Raw genomic sequence first — 19481 nt, forward strand, 5'->3', positions numbered from 1 at the left:
ATTTATACAATATGCATTAAACCCTACGTGGAATTTTTATTACAATAATAATAATATATAACATTACTGTACATATACAGACTATGTAGGCGCGAAGCTATACAACACAGTTTTTCTTATATTATACCTACATAATGATAATACTAATAATAATAGTAATAATAATAACAGTAATCATAACGATAATGACCAGGTAGAGGAGCTGAGGATTTTTAATTTTTATACGAAGGTAAAATTGACGACGCCGACCGATGAGAAATTTTTCCTTGTTTTAAACTTCATCTTTCTTTGCTACCTGCCTTGTTTTTTCCTGTTGCTTCGCTTAAAATTCAGACGTATATTATACATGTCGGGGATAATTGTGAGCTGCGGGAAAAGGATGGGGCAGAAATGTCGATTCAGTGAATAACAGCTTTCAAGTTTAATAATTACATGTAAGGTATATCTATATAATACGAATGCCGATTCGGCCTTACAGATATTATACAAACCCGTATATACATATATATATAGATATATACAATTTAATGTATATATGTACGTATATACGAATTGCCATACTATAATGTGCCTCGAGGATACAAATAATGTGAAATGGAAATATTCGCAATTTTATCATATAATAATTTGTTATCTCGTAAGAACAATCTAATGAATTATTTATCATGTATAGAGTGGTTAAATCGATCCTTAAGATCGTTCATTTTAATATTCACTCGCAAATTCATATTTCCTATTCTCTTCCGTTCAACAACTAGTTTAATTTCCGGGGAATTTACCATTATGAATGAAAATCGTCGACGGGTCGTGGAGGGTCGATAGTTTAGTGCCGGAGCGGGAGAGATAGAAAGAGAGAAAGAATGGAAAAAGTATTTTTTTTAAAAAAGAAAGAAATATTTTCTCTCTCACTTATTTTTTCTTTTTGTCGTTGCTCCATTCGCAGCTGTATAGATATATATATACATACATGTATATGCTAACTATTAGCCTCCGGGTATTTGGCTAATACAGCTCTATGACTTAGGTAGATAGGTAGGCCTTTTCTTCGTACGCCACCGTGGTAAAGAGGGAAATTAACCTCAGGCACTAGGAGGGCTCGAGGGTGAGGCACTCGGCGAGAAAGTCCTCCATGGAACGGTAGGCGTGCTCGATTACTCCAGTCAACTCGTGATCCTCGTCCGCGTAACTCTGAAATTCACGTCTGATGATGAAGCATTTGAAAAAGAAAAATACGAAGAGAATGAAATCGCAGGAAAGAAGCTAGACAAAAATCTAACCTTGTATGGTAAAGCCGCAAGGACAATGCCAAGCAAATATCCAGACCACGAAGAATTTGAATAAAATTATTTTGAACACGAGGAGCTGCGTGAAAATTACTGTCACCGGCGTGAAAAGAATGAACAAAAATGCGAAGATGGTGAAACGAAGAAGATAAACCTGAACCGTGCCCTGCTGATAACGTTTTTCGTCGCAAAATCTCCTGTGTATATGTAAATCGTTTAGTAAAATTGCATACAATATTTTCAGAAACACTTGTGCGACGATTTTTGCGGGATTTGAGGAGAGGGGAATTTCAGTCGTATGTAAGGCACTGTAAAAAGATAGAAAACAGCAGAAAGTTCGCTTACCTGATACCTGAAGATCACTCCAGCCTCTGCCAAAGCTTTAGCAAATGCAACGCCGTGTGTGTAAGGAGCAGTGAGGTCAGCCAAACCATGGAGAAGGTAGAGACTGTGACTCGGGACCAGTCGGGCCCTCTGAGTGAGATCAGCCTCGACGTAACCTTTGTAATTTTCGGAAGGTGCGCCAAGGACTCGTTCCGTAAAGGCGGAATCTGAAAAGAACCGGAATCAGTGGTCCACCAGTATTATTTATTGATGAACAGAGTGCAACGCTTATCCAAACACGAAACCGAGTAAGTTTATGCTAAACAGGAATTTTCCTGTGGTTCTTCATTGACAATACAAGTTAAAACAAGCTACAAACTATGGAAACCCAGTGTGGTTGATTTCCAAGTTACAAAAACTCGATCTAGGGTGAATTGAGAGATGTTTTATGTTAATAGACAGGGTAAAACTATTTTTCAAGCGTGGACATGAGTCAGTTCAAGGTGAGGAATATTTTTCCTAATGTTCATCACTGTCAATTTATATGAAACAGAGATGAGAACTGTGAAATTTGTGTGCGATCGACTCGAACGTTTCATGCTCTTTATTTCACCGTTATTGAGGAGCGGAGCGCTGTCTTCAGGCTATGAACTCACTGTAGTAGAGCCAGTCGGCTATAGGGCTGACCGCGACTCCGCATTTGAACACGTTTTGCTGGCTACCAAGGACCATGGCAGTGACATATCCGCCATAACCCCAGCCCCAGACTCCGACTCTGGTCTCATCGAGGTACTTGAAGGTGTCGAGAAGGTGCCTGAGGACGGTGAGCTGGTCCTGAACCTCAACGCCACCGATCCTCCTGAATAAAGCTCGCTTTCCTTGACCCCTGGCACCTCGGACATCGAGTCTAACGTAGACCACGTCGTTGTGGCTGGACATGTACGTCCCCCAGTCTATACCGAACCTATCGGTCACTGCCTCGCTACCTGGTCGACCATTCACTTCCACCAACACAGGAAATGCTGCGTCCCGAAGCTCCTCTCGCCATGATGGAGGCAGCAGCAACTGGACCTGCGCTTTCCAGCCTTGGGGAAGTGGGATCTGAACAGAGAAAGAAGGATTAGTTATTTTCAACCGCCACATGAAGGATGATGGATAAATTTTGTCATTCGAGATTGATCAGTGAATGTTGAGCAACAACAGTGCATGCTCGTTTCTTGCGGAATTGAATCATCGCAAACTCTTCAGAGATTGAGATTAGTATTCGAAACGCGCTTAGAACCAATTGTGAACAACTGGTTATCTGATTAGTAACGGACGCACGACTAACCTCGAAACTCTTACGTGTTGGCAGTGCGAGTTGTGATAGCTTATCTGCCCGTTGTACCCTGGTGTCGTAAAGCACCCTGACCATTTTGTGGGTTATGACCGAGTGAACACCGGCCAATGGAAGCCCGGGACCCTCGCAGTGCAGGACGTAAAACCCCTGGCCACCGCTCTCTGAGAATGGGCTAACGGAGCCTCCGAAGTGTGTGCAGTTGGTGTAGTAAAGTCTGATAAAACGAGAAATGAGGTTAATAGACTGAGCAAAATGACGAAGACAAACTTTTCTAGGTCTTCCTTGACTAACCTACTGCTCCACAAAACACCACCGAGATCGCATGTTACGCAAAGCGGTTCCAGCCGCCTCGGTTCTTCCGTTGTCGGGTCCTGAACAACGTAAAGATGCCTCTGACCTGGCCGCCGCTCACGCGTTCCCAAGTAGTAGACAAGATGAGCCTGAGTGTCCCAGGCAAGGATTTTGCTGACCTGAAATAATTTGCATGGGTGAGAATTTGAGGATTCGGCGCGAGGCAAAGCCGTGTAACCCCATACGCACCTCGTAACGGCCGTGGGATATAACGGCTATCCTCTGCTGGGTCAGAGTCACGTGTTTAATGTGTGTGAAGTGTTCCTGACTACCCTCCTGGACAGCGGCTAGAAGCAGGAAGCTGTCACCATCCGGGGCGAAAACCGGATGTGGTTGGGCGTCTAACCACTGCCCTTCCGGCGCTCGCTCTGAGTGCGTCTCCTCGCAGTTCCAACTCGGTGCATGACATCCCGACACTACTGAGAGATTCTGGGATCGCGTCATCCACACCACAGATATTTGCGTCGCGTCGTTCCCGACCCAGCCAGCCGATATAAGGTAGTATTCCCTGAAATTTATAGTGATGCTTGACAAAGTGAAAAGAAGAAAGGTGAAAGTGCCTCAAGAACGTGCCCTTGACCCTCTCAAATTGGTGAAACAGTTTTCAAGATAAGGAAATGAAATAGGGTTTTGGACTCGTGCGAAACTGTTTGGAAATCCTGAAGAGTATCCTGAAAATTGACGATTGACCTGTTCCACTCATAAATGGTACCTCTTGAACGAATTTTATCAACTTCGACTTCATCATCACTCTAATGCTTACTGTCCGTCAAAGATCGGCGGAGGTTTCAGCCTCGTTCTGGCGACTGTGGTGTTGGTACCGTTCATGGCAGTTGCGTTGGCGAGGTCGACGAGCCAGAGGTCGACTTCAGGATTGGGCGATCCAGGCGTGGGGTATCGGACAGACCTCGAGGGGGGGAAAGTCCTTTGTCTGGACGACGAGAGGGGGCCAGCGTCAGCACCGTCCTGACCAACGGGAGTTCCAAACCAGGGAAATTGGAAGGCCGATACCCTGGTATCGTTGAACGATGCGAAGAGGATGTGGGACCCACTCGGACTCGGCCAGACGACTTCTGACCTCGGCAGCACCTCCTCCTGGTAGAGCCAGTCCGGAACTCCGTTGTAAACAACACCGGGTATCCCAGTGTCCGTCAGACGCGTGTCCTCGCCCGCCGACGGCGTCGCTCTTAAGTATATGTCGTTGTCCGATATCATCAACAATGATGTCGTGTTACCGAGCCAAGCCGCAAACTGCAACCTCGTTTGCTGCACTCTTGGCGACGTGTTGAGACGTAAAGGCGTGTGGTGGCTGGAGCGACAGATTAAAAAGTCAAGGTCGGTGTATTGCACTTCAAGATATTCTTAATCAGGAAGTGATGAGAAGAAATCACCTTCATAAAAAATATTTTCGTTAATATAAAGGTTGAAGAAGAATAACATAAAGATGTTCAGACTTTCCATGAATAAAATAAAATTAATACCATAGAAAGTGTTGAAAATGGTAGGGAAAATGAGGAAGAAGTAGAACACAATATTAACGAATGGTGTGTGTTGGGAAAATGGAGAAGAATAATGATACCACGAAAAAAAAGTTGAAAAAACTGACGAAAAAGTATGGAGTAGTTATCTTCGAGAAAACTCGACTGAATTGAACATGGTATTGAAAAGTGTGGTGAAAAGTAAACCTATAGATTTCATTATCGCTGAGTTACTCACTCGTTGGTAACGTCGTAAACGGTGTAATGTGCGGTGAAGCTGTGTCGAAAGACCTGCGGGACCGGAAAAAAAATCAGTCAAGAAAGAAAAGCAAGGCTGGGTAGTGAAAAGACGGCATTAGTCCAAACAAACCTAGGTGGGTATAACCAAATTCGGGATAAATATGTTCATGCCCTATTTCGCCGAATGATCTGAATTATCTTTATAATTCTCCATAATATTTCTTTGAATTCCGTCCATTATATGAATACCCATACCTACGACTGTGCCTCTATGTAACACATCATCAACATCTGTTTACTCGGGAACGGAGGTCACGTTATCTAAAGATACGTGGTTATATATACCTACTACTATACTTCGCCCCCGAGTCAATGGCCAACAAATTAATCGAACACTTTGGAAGGAAAACAAACTCTCATTCTTTCTATGTCTCCCCTCCTCGTTTTCTGTCTCTTTATAAGTAGTCAACCCTTCCGATAGCTCAGGGTGTAGATTTTCAACTCTATCATTTATAAATCAAGCGAAAACCAGAAGGGAAAAACACTTCTTCGGTTCACTTTTTTAAATAACGTATTGCTGAAGCTCATGTTACGATAATCACAAATTTCCGCGATACTGTGATTCATATATTTATTCCTAACTGTTCTGCGTAGGTATATTATACACGTATTTCATACAGTATATGCATTATAGGTATGTACATTGTACATCTATACGCTGAGAGGTTGATGAGTATTCTTTCCCGCTCGCGTGATCAGAAGCTGTTAGAAGAAGCGGGCAATCAATTTTTCGGGTGCCAGAATTCAGCAACAGCCGAGGAATAGAGAGAAAGAGGGAGAAAGAGAGAGAAGATTTGAGGGGTATTAGTTTCTAAAAATATAGGATTCAAAGTTTCGCTTTTAATTAGCGCGGAACCGCCTAACTTTTTCTACCGGCCAGAAAGAGAGAGAGAGGGAGAGTGAGAGAAAGAGAGAGAGAGAGAGAGAGAGAGAGAGAGAGAAAATCCGATAAACAAAACTGAAAAAGCAAACCGAGCTGGAGGAAAAAAAGGAAGATGAATGGGAATAATAAAAAAGTGAGTAAAAATTAGCCACCCGCGGTATAGGCAGAGTGCCTACCGCGGGTTATCGGTGGTAGGAGAGGGGAACTAACGCGAAACTTTTCTCAAACTATTACATAACCTGAGCCCCGTATATAGAGTATATGTATTTATCACGGTCGATTGAACGTGGTACCTACCCACCTCCCAGCTCGGATGGGTGTACGGGCACGAGGCCCGTTTAATATATTGCAGAAGCCTGCAGTCGTTGTTATATATGGTTAGAAAGATAGATTAGCGCATATGCGCAATGCTAGATGAAGTGGGATATATTAATTATCCAGGCCCCCTTCCCCGTTGTTCTAAAATTAATACCGATAAAGATAGTGCGATTTTTACCGTCATTGACGTACTCACCGGTTTGACATTGTGTTTGAACAGCACATAACGAAGGTCAGAGCTGCACTGGTAGCCTTGAACATTGAGCTGCCTCTGGAATTGGTCAAGATAGAATGCAAATCGGATAATATCAGTGTAGTCCTGGTGGGGCAGCGGATGGGTGAGGGAGTTGGTTTAATTTATACTCGCAAAGCTCCGCAGCAGCAATCACGAGAAAAGGTTATTCTGGATATTGCGACTATTTGACTTTTCTTTTCGATTTTACGTCCTTACCGAAATAGATGTACATATAATGTACATGGGTGTGTATTTGTGCGTCTACCGAAAAGCGCACCGAGGTGCGGAGTGGACTGGAGCGGTGCCGAGGGCGCCGCACCCCGGTGATCACCGCGCGGATCGATGATGCTCCGCGAGTTTGAGCTGGCCCTGGTATAAGGTCCTCAGCATATGGAATAGCGTGTTGGCACGTGGCGTGAGTTCTCGGTTTTTTGGTCACTTCAAACCTTTCAGACATGCGCGTGTATCCGGACATATACCGAACAACCGCGTGTATAAACCCTAACCTAACTTACGAGGGTGTGATTCGAGACCAATAGTGACACGGAGTTGTTTGAGGTGTCCAGAAGCGCCAGGGAACCGTCGTCCGCTTGGAAGACAAACTTGTCGTGCGACAACCAGGCTGGCGGTAGACGGTGTGGCGTCAAATCACCGCGCAGGCACTCTTCTAGTGTCAAACGCTTCCCGCTCCAGTAAAGAAGTTCGTCAACGTACCTAGTTTGTATAAAAAAAGTCAATTAGACCACCGCGGAGTGACGAGAGTTTGGAATTGGTTATCGGGAGTCTTGATTCTTCCGCCAAAGCCTCTGGCAATGGTCTTCCAAGTCCAACGAACACTCTCTTCACACTGTGGCTTCGGAAAAACTGAGACAACTGATCAATCTGAAGCATAATCGAACGCGCGATTCAACATCACCTTGGTGCTTTCTACATAAGGAATGACGAGCTATTTGGCTTACCCGAGGAGATAAATGGCGGTTACGATGCCTGCTATGACGAAGCCGATAACCAGCAGAGAGAAAACGATGCTCCTCCAGTTGTGCCCGCCCTCGGCGTAAGTCAGGTCCTGAAACATGGTCAGATTCCTAGAGGAAGAAAAAGGCGTAACATCTTCACCCCGGAACTGTCCGGCATTGGACGGTCCACGAGGAGCTCAAGATCGAGTTAAAGCTTTGCTAGGCATCGAGCATGCAGATATAGAACGAAAACAACGCGGAGTTCTTCCAACGTGAGTGAAATACTCCCGCCAAAATCAAATCACGAATTATTACCACCATCCTAGTAAAAGTTTTCGCAAGGTGCAGACATCCTAAGAACTCGTTCCATGCATGTTCCGTGCTCGTGTCGAACGTGGTATGTACTTTGGTGAATTTAGTTTGCCAGCAATTTTCCCGTTGTGTCAGGTTTAAATATTGTTCATTCACTTTGGTGATCAGACGATGGATGAAAACTAACTTTAATAAGTCAATTGAAAAGCGACAGTGTTCACGGTATGATAGAAGCGAATGTTGGTGTAAAACTGACGATAGTGGTCGATGGGTACATCTGGAGATACTCTACAATGAGCTTCGGTGGTGGGAAAGAGTGCGAAACGCGATACGGTAAAAAGGTTTTTTATTTTTTATATTCTGCTCTACGAAGTAACTGACGGGTGTTGTACATATTGTTTTCTTATTCCTAATCTCGTTGCTCTAATTTTTGCTATTTATTATTATTATACGTATATATTTTTTCCCTGTATTAGCGCCATGCGAAATCTTTGATTGACGCGAATTGTAAACCTCACTACTCGGTCGTTAAATTAAAAAATAAAACGTTTTTACGATAGCCACAGTGTACGCGGTTGATAGAGTCAGCTCTGGTGCTGTTCTGCAACGATGTTTATTCAGCGAGGTGTATACGTTGAATAGTTCTAAAAATATTGTCAGACGCCTTGACGGTTGAAGTCGAATTCTTTATTTCAAGGCTCCAACGAAACCGTTCTAGCTATTATCGTCAGGTCTAGAAAAATAATGTCAATTACCAGCAGTCCGCTGATTGGCAGAGTAAAATATATTAGCATCGAATCTCACCCTCGTCGTATATGTGATTGATGCTCATGAGTCGACAAGAAGGAAACAAACCAAAATCGAAGAATGAGACAAAAAATCAAGAACGAAATTAAGAAAAACGTTCAAGTTCACTGATGAAGATCTGGCATGCCGCATTTCTTGTGGCACACGCTGAAATCATATCTACGTGTTTTACTTCTCAAGACTCATCTTTTACACGAATATATATATATATATGTATCTCCAGATATATATATATATATATATATATATATATATATATATATATATATATATATATATATATATATATATATATATATATATATATATAGACACACGTGCATACACAGACCGTGCCTTGAACCTTGAACCGAAGTTATAAATTGACAAATGATTGACTTCCTCTGGAAGTAACGATCTCTGATTGGCCAGCATCAGGCGCGGTAATCGTTTTCCAACGACTTGTTTATCACCCTTTAAATATTGCACCCTCCTTCAACCTCTTTTTTTAAATTTATTTTCCACTTCTCCTATACTACCAGTGTTTTCTCCTCATGATATTCTTATTATATTTCTTTTTCTATTCTTCCAGTTCTTATAAAATGCCACTGTTCTTAATTTCCTTTATTGTAAAATAAAAATTCACTCCCACTTTTTGATTATACAAAAAAAATTTTAAACTAAACTTATCGTCGCTCACAAATTTGATTTTGGTGACAAAATGAAGTACTTTTTCCTCTTGTTAATTATAATCAGATTGTGACAGAAATATATACAAAGCTGGGTGGATTGACACCTCCAGTTGGAAACCGTACAGTGCAAGGTCACGTCTGACAAACTAAACACAAATGCGCAACCTTCTCTAGAATACTGACTGAGGACAATCGAAATCAGAGAAGGTGAATTGATATTTACAAAAATCAGCCTCTTACCTACCCAGTTACAGACGGCGTTGCAAAAGGCCATTTTGCAAGCCAAAGACAGATATGAATATGGCGTGACTTCTGAAGTGTGGAGATGATATTTTGTTTGGATTTCCAAAGAAAAAAGGAAAACTTGTTCACCCTCACTTTGGCAATCGAGGACGCGATTCTGTCAGTCTGGTCTGTGACTACGCTGTGGTCTACAGCTAAGCTGGACTGGTGTTTATTTCCTCGTCCCACCCTCGAGAATGGGAGTGTAGGAGGTGGAGGAGAAGGAGAAGTAGGAGGAGGCTGTTGCTATCAGGTGGTAATCGAGTTACGAATTTACGTCGTGTGCCTGCGAGGAACTCTACTACGACTAGATCCACCAGGAAACCTAGTCTGCACCAGTCTACTATCCCTGGAATAGATTTGCGCCACGTTAGAATAATGAATTATACCAGTAAGGAGAATTAGAGAGTGACAACCGGCCGTGAACTTGCTCGAATTACCGTGAGAAGGATCAAAACGTGAGGCGAAGAAGAGCCGTGATATTTATTACTTTTCGTCAATTGCTCTCGAGGATCGTTAAGGTTTTAGACTCCAAAAGACTCCGCAACTCTGCCGCAAAATGCAGGATCTCAAGCCCCAGCCTCGGGATGATCGTTCGAAACAGTTATAAACGAGGTATTGGCTACACTCTTCGTTCAAAAGACTCCCTTTATATTCTCAGGACGATTTTGACGACCGACACTTTCTTTTTCTTCTATTCACTCGACGCTCGGTCTCACCGCGACGCAAACCCTCGCAACCAAAAGCCCCACGCTATGGTTTATCCGCAGTGTCGTTCGCCAGTATCGATTCCGTGCATTAGACCAGCGCGAGGACGGATTTGCCACAGTCTCACGCTCTCTTCCCTGCATACCATCTTGACAACCTTTTGTTTAACGTTCGACGCAATCATTGATTTACAATTTAATTTGCTTTCCCGTGTTCCAGTCAAGCATATCTGTATCGTATTTTAATCCGCAGACCTGTATTATTGACAACCATCGTCATTGAACATTATTCGTATCAAATTTTTCGGTGGTTCATCGTTTTTTGCTTCCTTATTTTTCCTCATTCAATCCTTTTAAATCCATAGCCAATGTGGTAGAAGTTTAATTAGTAATCAGTAATATCTTCGGTAGATTTCGGAAACTTTCTAAAACTTCACTTCACTTCACTTAAAATCATCATCATTTAAGTTCGTTTTCTTCCGTATCATCATTTTCTTTCATCCGTTTGAATCCGCTGAGAATGATCAGCGAACAGTGAAGTTCTCTCAGTCCTTGTACAATTTTGTTGAAACAGCTGTTCTTTCTTTTTTTATTTGTCATCTCTTTTTTGCATCGTTTTCTACTCGATCTTCTACGACTTACATGCAAGTTCACAGAGTACTAATCAGTAAGCATTAACAATTTTCGATTGCTTTGAAAACGTTAGTAAATCAGTGTTTCTTCGGGTTCTTCATATTCGTTCTCATCTTAGTTTGTTGGTTTTTTTCTGTAATAATTTGAATCTTCTTGATACGAAGTGAAATCCACCACGGTGCTACTCAGATAAGTCCTTCAACCGGGTTTTCAAGACCAAGTGAATCAGTTCAAGGTTTTTCATCTTGGTCATCGTGATCGTAATTTTACTGCTCCTGAACTTATTGTCAAATGAGCGGTTCAGTGAGCGATCGTGTGAGTGATTCGTCTTGATTAGATAGAGACACATACATACACCGAGGCACATACACGGGCAATTAGTGTCAAACAGTGCTTGGATACGGTGAGTGGGAGGTGCGAGCATGCCCTGATGGATATGTAGGTACAATCTGTGAGTGCGTGAACCGGGATTTACTGAATGTACGAAACACTGACGACCGAACGAGCGGACGAACGAACGAATATAACGACGAAACATCGAGAAGAGAAAAGCCGGCGATTGATTACCTCTTTTACCTGGGCAGACTTTGACCGGGGATCGGCGACCTGGACGGTCTCGTCGGGAGGTAGCCGCCAGGAGTTCCTCTCGACGTTGACGCTGGCGTTCATAGCGTCTGCCTCATTCAGCTACGAGCCACCTTCGTTCAGGGCTCGCGTTATCGGCTCCCCAGGGTAACCCCTGGGCCACTCCTGGGGCCGACGGGAAGCTCTCCGATCCACAGCTCTGCACCTTGAACCAAAACGAGACAAACGGTTTTCACATATGGATAGTGGATACTTTTCGCCTCCTTCGTCAATCGCAAGGAGAGTACCCGAAGCGTACCTCACTGATTTTCTTTATTCTGTGACATTTCGTAGAGCATCAAGAAACATTACACACGGCTGTTTTCAACATGCCAGTCCAGCCGTTCAAGGTGCAAGAACCACCCCAAAATTCGATTCTTACGATTTCTCGATAAAGACGTAAAATGTATGGATAAAATCAATTTGACAATATTCACTACCATGAGATGATAATATGGGTGCTGTTTTCGTCCCCAGGGGTTGCATTTATTTTTTTTGCAAACCTTAAGGGTGGTTTTTACCCCTTGAACCGCCTTATTAGCAAGTAGGAAAAAATACGTGTCCAATGGTTTCTGATGTACTATAACGTATTAGAGAATGATGAATTCTGTGAAGCATGTATCGGGTATGACTTTCTCTGTAGCTTCCAATCCTCGTAATGGTTATTCGAGGTAAGTGGGAATACATCTATCTACCATTGTATAGATTTTCTCCCGGAATTAGTCCGGGCCTACAGAAACTGTATATAACTTATAATACCCGCAGCCTGCAGAGGCTTGAGACTTGCTCCAGAAATCCAGGGCTCTATACTTTCTCTGTCTCTCTTTCTCTCGCAGTTACGTCTAGATGCCCCGAGTTTTGTACCCAGAAGTATGAAACGCTTGAAAAACATTTTCGAGTTTTCTCGTTTCTACTCTGTTTTCATTTGTTTTAATTTTTACTTTTGGACGGAGATGAAGAGAAAGAGAGAGAGAGAGAAAGAGAGAGAGAGAGAGATAAGGCACTCTTGTGACAAAATGTTGCTGTTCACTGTTGGCGAAACAATATGAGATGAGAAAATAATTGAAATTCCAGTTAGTCTACACAGTTGCGACTTGTGTTATGTGCGTACACCCACACCGTAAACATAAAATAAAAGTGTCACGACACGTGGTCATAAAAAAATCCCTCTTCCATTCTCGAATGCGACCATATAATGTCTGCGTATACGCATCGCAGTACCTACGATATCTGATGATATTGAGAAAACCCTACGTCCCTTTGGTTATATATCCCTATATAGCATCTCCGCATCGTAAAGTGTGTACAAGCTACAGTATGAATTTTATACATGTATACATGAGCGTACACTGACGTGAAGTGTTCTGTGGTTAGAATTTTTTAATACACAGCCTCGTGCGTTGAACACGTACGCGAAATGAAGAAAATTCAGACCAAATTTGGTTTCCAGTGGTATCATTGATTATCGTAATTTTCTATTACGCATCTGCGTCAGCCAATGGCGAGTGATTTTATGTGGTTTTAAGTGTCGGTTCACCGAGTGATTTCAAGCGATTTCGTGTCGATCTATATTAATGTGAATCAGAAGGGGCGCTCAGTGATTTCACAAAGCAAATAGCGGCCCTTCGTTCCCAATAACGACTACATGTGCAAGGAAAAATAAGTATAAAAACAAAAACAAAACTAAGGAAAATACTGAATACCTCCCTGATGGAAAAATAAGAAGAAGAAGAAGGAAATGTTTTTATTCGCTTATTACCCGTCTAAGGGAATGCTTGTTATAGTCTTTTTGTACGTAGGATTCGTCGGTTAAAATCAGTTTTATAGTTCCAAGCCGACCATTGATTGGCCTTTAAAAAACTCCGTGGGGATCTTTTACGATGATAAACAGGGCGAGCAAAATTTTTCTTTAAACTTGTTCCACGTATAATATCATCAATTTTCTATCGCCCACGTTATTCATACTCATATTTACATCCGCGTGGTTCGGATTTTCTCCTCCTCCCATCCCCTCCCTCCCACGCCACGCTCTTTTAACTAAAGCACATCCGCAGTGTAACACTGTATAAGGCAAGCATGCGGAAGTAGCCGGTAAAATTTACTTTCGCGTGTGAGTCTTCGGGGGATGAGCTTCGATAATGAAGATTGATTTGGATGCGGCATATTCGTCGTCGTTGTAGCTCTCGTGACAGGAAAGTAAGAGGAAGCGGAAGAAAAAGGAGTAGATGAAGTAGCGGGAAAATTCTCCAGACGGTATAAACCGAAGTGCAAGTTCCGTATCCTATCTATCTATATTGCCAATCGATTCTTCATTATTGGACGCTGCATTAGCAATGCCGCATCTATAATTTGCCGAAGATATTTACACATTTATATATGTACATAAGTTGATGTTGTACATAAGTACCAATGTACTACTTAGACACAGTCTGGTGATGAGAAAACAATCGGTATCGACATATTATCTGAAATAACAAATCCATGGACGGTGAGTGGTTAATTTTTTCGGTATAGTTTCGTAAGTCAAGTTGTTTCACCGCTGTTTACAATTTGTTATCGTTATTGTGATTTATTATACGAGGAAACATTGTAAGTACTTACAGTGTGCATTCTATTATTAGTAATTTCTCTGTGTCTTATTAAAAAAAATATAAACAATAGAATTGAAACAAAAGAAAAAAAAAAAAAAATGCGCCAAGAAATCGGTTTACGTAAAATAGGTGTGTATGTATGTCCTATACGTATTACATAATATGTTTTGCCCCCACATCGTTGAGCATAGATTACGTAGTTATACATATGTAGACGCTCGCTTAACCTAAAACAACAAAATACTCTCGCGTAGACAAAACAAATTCCCCTTTCCCCCACGTATATATCACTCTTCTCTTCGGTTTTTCTTTAAATCTATCCCGTTCTCTTTTTCCACCCATTTTTCACTCGTTTTATCTTTCCCGTTATCGCACATTGGTAAGTTGGTATACATGTCTTGTATTTATGTAAACGCGATGTCGAGAAAATGAAGAAAGAAGGAAATAGTATGATGAAAAAGAAAAAAAAAAAACAGAAAAACACTGCGAAAGAATGATCAAAACTGAAATTCTGTTCTTATACGAAACATGTACAAGAATATCTATGCTTACACATTTTCTCTTTTCTTGCACGAGTGAAGTATATTAAAAAAATCAACGAAAAGCATGAGCTGCATGCAGATGGAAAACGGGTCAAAAGTGAACCCTGGGATTAAATGGTCCTTCGACAAAAAAAAAACAGTTGTAAACCGTAAATGACACGTGCATAAAAGGTGTACGATTCCTTCAGAGAGGGTGAGGACTGTTTTGCCCCAGGTTACCATTCTTTTCCAGGGATCCCATTTTGTTCTAGGATCCTATTTTGCCGCAGGTGCCCGTTTTTCCTCAGGACGCTATCCCCCCATCCTCCGAATATTCTGTAATACCATGCCTACTATTTTCAAAAGTTTGATTCGAAGTACGTACGGGAACATGCTAGATATTGCTTTTACAAGCGCATGATCAACCCGACGTTAAACTTTGACGAATTGGGAACCTGATGGGGGGTAGGTTATATTATCCATACACCTCGCAGGGGTCCTGAGGGGGAGGTGCCTGGGATTTGCGGCGTGTAGCCGATGCAGCGGCGACGGCGTCAGCATATTATAATATACATATACTTCGTACATACACATATGTATGTATATAACTGTTCCCTCCACTGCCCGTGACGTCAGAGGTTCGAGGCGTGTTACGTCAGCGGCAGTGCGGCAGACCGGGTGGGCGGCCGTATAACAAGAGTTGGGAAGGGGATGAAAGCTGCGGGATGGGGGCGAACAACCGGAACGGAGATAAAAGGCGGACGGGAGGCAGTCGCATTCGGTTCGGCAACCGCCGCCAATTTTTCCGCCCGGCGCTATGCACGTTACATGCATATTTTGCCGACATTGCAAAACACTTAAAAATATAAAGAACATCAGATTGCACATGACATGTAGTACGTAAAGTGAAAACCAAAAAATTAAATAAGGTAAAAGAGATTTTTAAAATTTATAAGAATCTTCCTGAAGTCCAATTCTTGAGTATCCGTTTCATTTTTCTGTATATATATATTCTCTGGGGAGGGGGGATTGCGGATTAGTTAAGATCTCTCAATCTAGTTGACTTCGATTCTTCTTTGTATCTGTGGATCAAGTTTTTCGGCCAGATTTTTCTTTTTGTTTCCTCGACTGTTTCGGTTCTTTCCTGTCTTTCCACCCTCCATCAACCCCTGTATATGTATGTGGGTGCTCCGGAGGATCAAGAAAGACGCGAAAGCGACAGACAGCACGGCGTTTCTTACCCCGTGTGGCATAAATCAATATAGGAATAACCTATGTATACACAAATACACAGACCGACGACACCAGCCTCCCCTCGCTGTCTGCAGTCTTACGAAGTGAATTAAACAAACTCCGCACGAGCTTTTCGAGTTTTTACCTCGCCCTCGTTTTTCTTCCTGTTTCTCCTCCTGCGCTTTTTCACTTGCTAGTTACTTCATTTCTGCGCTTTTGCGCTTTTAGTGCGCTTATTTGCAATAATTTTTTGCTGTTATGATTATTTCACTGTGTTTTCAGCGTTTATCTAAACTTTTATAAAAACGTACAATATGTATGTATGCATTATTATTTTAGATTGCACTTCTTTTCACTTGTATTTTTAGTCGAAGAATTAATAAAGTTCGAAAATAATTTCCAAATGTCGAGACAGTGATAAGCAAAAAATAAAAAAATTCGGTAACAAATTGGAACACGATATCGAAAAATAGCATGAATCACGCTTGAGATGGTTAGAGTTGGACGACGGAGGAGTTAGCATGGAATGCTCCATAAATGCTCATAAGAAAGTTTCCTTAACTACAGCATTATACGTACTGCCCGGGGGTATTTATATTCTCCTTGAAAACACAACTCGCCAAGACAGTGCAAAGACAGCTTCTTCCAGAATTTCTCTCTCACTCTCTCTCTCTCTCTCTATTTCTCCCGTATATTTAACGTTGAAACATTACTTAGATGTTATAACTGCAACCAGAGAGACTTTATCCTGTTTCAGGTCTCACTTGCCGCTGCTACTGCATCCTTATTTCACACGTTGAAAAAGGGAGATAAAGAGGAAGAGGAAAAAGAGAAGACGGAGCAAAGTATGTGGGTGTCTATAATATATATATATATTTACACTCTACAATCTAGTCTAGTCATGTAGTTCGCAGGATCGTTATACCAAACAAGATCGTCGTACTCTGATATCCGATCGTTACTTCGGATTGTTTTCCTCCATCTAGTTCTCCGAGTTATACACAAAACACACCTACACCTTGGCGGTTGGTTATACGTGTAACTAGTGACTGCAGCATCTGCTACGGTGCTACAGGTCCAATGGCCCGATACTTCACTCTCAGTGTTTTCCCAAGCTGTGCAAGTCCATCAACGATATATCACGATGTTCGCTTCGAGGACAGGTTCAACACTCTATCAGTGTATATCTGCGCGGTGCATCGTCTCGGTCATCACTTATTCATGGGTGAACTTTAACGATGACAGCATTGGTAGACGTTAGTTGAGGAGGGAGGTCTTCCAGTCGTAAAGAATTCACCGTCGTAAAGGGTGACACTCCTGAAGATCATCCTGATAGGGTGAATTCGTTCCGAATCACCTCTTCGATGGTAAATAAATTGGTAGGTTTGTTTTACTCTTTCAGCAACGCATGCAGCCGAGAGATTGATCATATTTAAATTAAAATGAGTTCGCGTGATGTTACTGAACGTTATTTGACAACGAATTCGATCAAAGAATTGAAGTCATCGACCAACAGGAGCTTACATGTTATTTCGTTCTCCGATCACCGAGTGCTCAGGAGCACGATGAATTCTGACCAAAATGCCAAATGCGCTTTATCCTCTCACCCAGACATAGAGATGAGCCAACAAAAGTATGACGGGTATGAAGAAAGCCTATTTAAAAATACACGCGAATCATATGGTGACAGAAGCAGGGTGTACACAATTTCAGAGTGGCATAACGACGTCCTGGTGTGACTTCCGGGTTAAAATAAGGTTTGAGCGTGGTCCCGTTTGGGTCGGGCCCGAATTAATTACGGTGGCTTATGCCGGGGTGACGAACGTTGCTTCCATTTCGTGTCACGCAACGCGATATATGTACGAACAGTTCCGTGTCTCGAAACAAGGATAGTGCTGCTCCAGCCTTGCTTAGGCATGTGTGATGGTAAAACTGCAGGAAACACAGCCAGAAGGACTGGCTAACAGGTACCTAACTTAACTTCTGCAGTATTGTGTGTCACGTAGGCAGAGAGTCGACACTTGCATCGGACGTTCTGCCTTCCACTGCATGCATGAACTGTAACAATGACGCTAAGTTGTGAACACTGCATCGGGCTGTTTATGCCGCCGCCTCTTCTCCTTCCTCAGAGGCTTGCGCCTCTACCGGAGAACAAGGCACTGAATTCTTGCGCGTTAGCCTGCTCTTGTTCCCCATTCTCCGTCTTTTCCATTCCACGGTTTCCCTCCGGTCCGCATCCTCATATTTTTGGAAGAGATTCTTCCCGGTACGGTGCTGCAGCGGTGAGCCTCAAAGCCTTAGATACGTGCGAATTCCGCGCTTGGCAGTAGGAGGGAAAACTTTCTCCGCATGCCCAACAATACCTACCCATGCCTATAACGTGCTTGATGCTTAGAGCGCTCGGGACTGTCTTGTTTGTTCTCCACGCTATTGTTTCAAATTTCCATCTCTCAATCTCTCTCTGTTTCCCTTTCCAGTGTTCGCCATCCACCAGCCACCCCTCACCCGGCTATTGTTCCGGAATTGAGCAACTTTCGAGGATGGCTCGTGAAATGAGAAGCTTACTGCTGGTGACCGAGTATGAGAAACCACTATGGAAGTATCTCATAGTCCGCAACTGACGTAATGTTACAAACACTTCTTACGCAGAAATTGAAAAGAACTTGACGAAGTCACACCATATTGCAGATAAGTTCAATGCTTAACGTTGTCTTGAATGGTGAGAAATTGGTAAACGCCATATGCAAGAGAAGCGAACCTTCGCCAATCGATCTCACGTCGCGAAGGCAAGCGATGATTACAGTTCACATGTTCATTCGAGTGCCTCTCGACGGTTCTAAGTCGAAATAGAGCGAATGGCCATAAAGCTGCCATAACAAGTTGGTTCAAACGGTCACTTGAACCATCAGAATCTGACCACTTGTGTTTTACGTCGATTCCACTTAGCTGCCGCATTTTCTAGTGGATTTCGCAATTTCAAGTCTGGAATTTCAATCCCATTTGCCGGGGTTGTGCGTGGTGCATTTCGTCTGAGTTGAATCTGCAGCCTGTACGGAATCTTGGTAAACTTTCAGGCTTGGTGGCTTTGCAGATAGCCTCTGTATATCTACGTCTAACTTTACCAAAACCAAATTTGCAGTGCCTTCGAGGTGTTCGTCACCGCCTTGAGCTATCAGCTTATACTACGCTATTCGTACATGCAAAAAGAGTTAACGCTGTCAAACTTTTTCAGGTCACTATTTAAGCCTTGATGCAAAGATATACGTGCAGACAATATACTTTGACAATGATTACGTTGATAATAGTAATAAGGAAAGTAATGACGAGTAAGGGGTCATTAGCCGCGTCATTTCACCATCTTGAGAATTAAGAGAGACAAGCTCAAGTCTCTCGTGGTGCATACTACATTGCCAGATGAGATGGCGCGTTAAATACGAGGATGAGAGTGAGGATGAGGATGAAGAGGTGGAGGAACATGCTTCTCTCAAGCAGAGAGTCTCGTCTATAGGAACGTCCATAAATTATTCTCTCTGTATGCCGTGTATCGTTTTACAACGTGAACATTTCCAACCGTGATAGATAATCTCGAAGTTTCTCTGAAAGTTTGGAAATTTTTCACTAATTCAAATATTC

At 42.5% G+C, this 19481-nt stretch overlaps 1 protein-coding gene across 8 annotated transcripts in view; it reads right to left on the reverse strand.

Moving 5' to 3' along the window:
• Window positions 1-406: 406 nt before the first annotated feature.
• The window catches only part of LOC107221438 (inactive dipeptidyl peptidase 10), a 39757-nt gene continuing 20682 nt past the window's right edge, over window positions 407-19481 (reverse strand). For 5 of the 8 annotated variants that reach the window (XM_046739771.1, XM_046739773.1, XM_046739772.1 and 2 more), the window contains 12 exons: window positions 11447-11669; window positions 7471-7577; window positions 7027-7225; window positions 6473-6547; window positions 5014-5066; window positions 4061-4606; window positions 3487-3805; window positions 3238-3416; window positions 2938-3160; window positions 2264-2708; window positions 1629-1834; window positions 407-1188 (listed from right to left, as the gene is read on the reverse strand). In XM_046739771.1, the coding sequence (XP_046595727.1) occupies window positions 1087-1188; window positions 1629-1834; window positions 2264-2708; window positions 2938-3160; window positions 3238-3416; window positions 3487-3805; window positions 4061-4606; window positions 5014-5066; window positions 6473-6547; window positions 7027-7225; window positions 7471-7577; window positions 11447-11548 (2556 nt within the window). In that variant the 5' untranslated portion in view covers window positions 11549-11669 and the 3' untranslated portion in view covers window positions 407-1086. Of the gene's footprint in view, window positions 1189-1628; window positions 1835-2263; window positions 2709-2937; window positions 3161-3237; window positions 3417-3486; window positions 3806-4060; window positions 4607-5013; window positions 5067-6472; window positions 6548-7026; window positions 7226-7470; window positions 7578-7782; window positions 8060-9501; window positions 9722-11446; window positions 11670-19481 lie in introns of those variants that run through there. The other 3 variants (XM_015660430.2, XM_015660431.2, XM_015660432.2) reach the window with 3 other exon arrangements.

This window comes from Neodiprion lecontei, chromosome 5 (assembly GCF_021901455.1).
Source record: "Neodiprion lecontei isolate iyNeoLeco1 chromosome 5, iyNeoLeco1.1, whole genome shotgun sequence".
NCBI classification, from domain to species: Eukaryota; Metazoa; Arthropoda; class Insecta; order Hymenoptera; family Diprionidae; genus Neodiprion; species Neodiprion lecontei.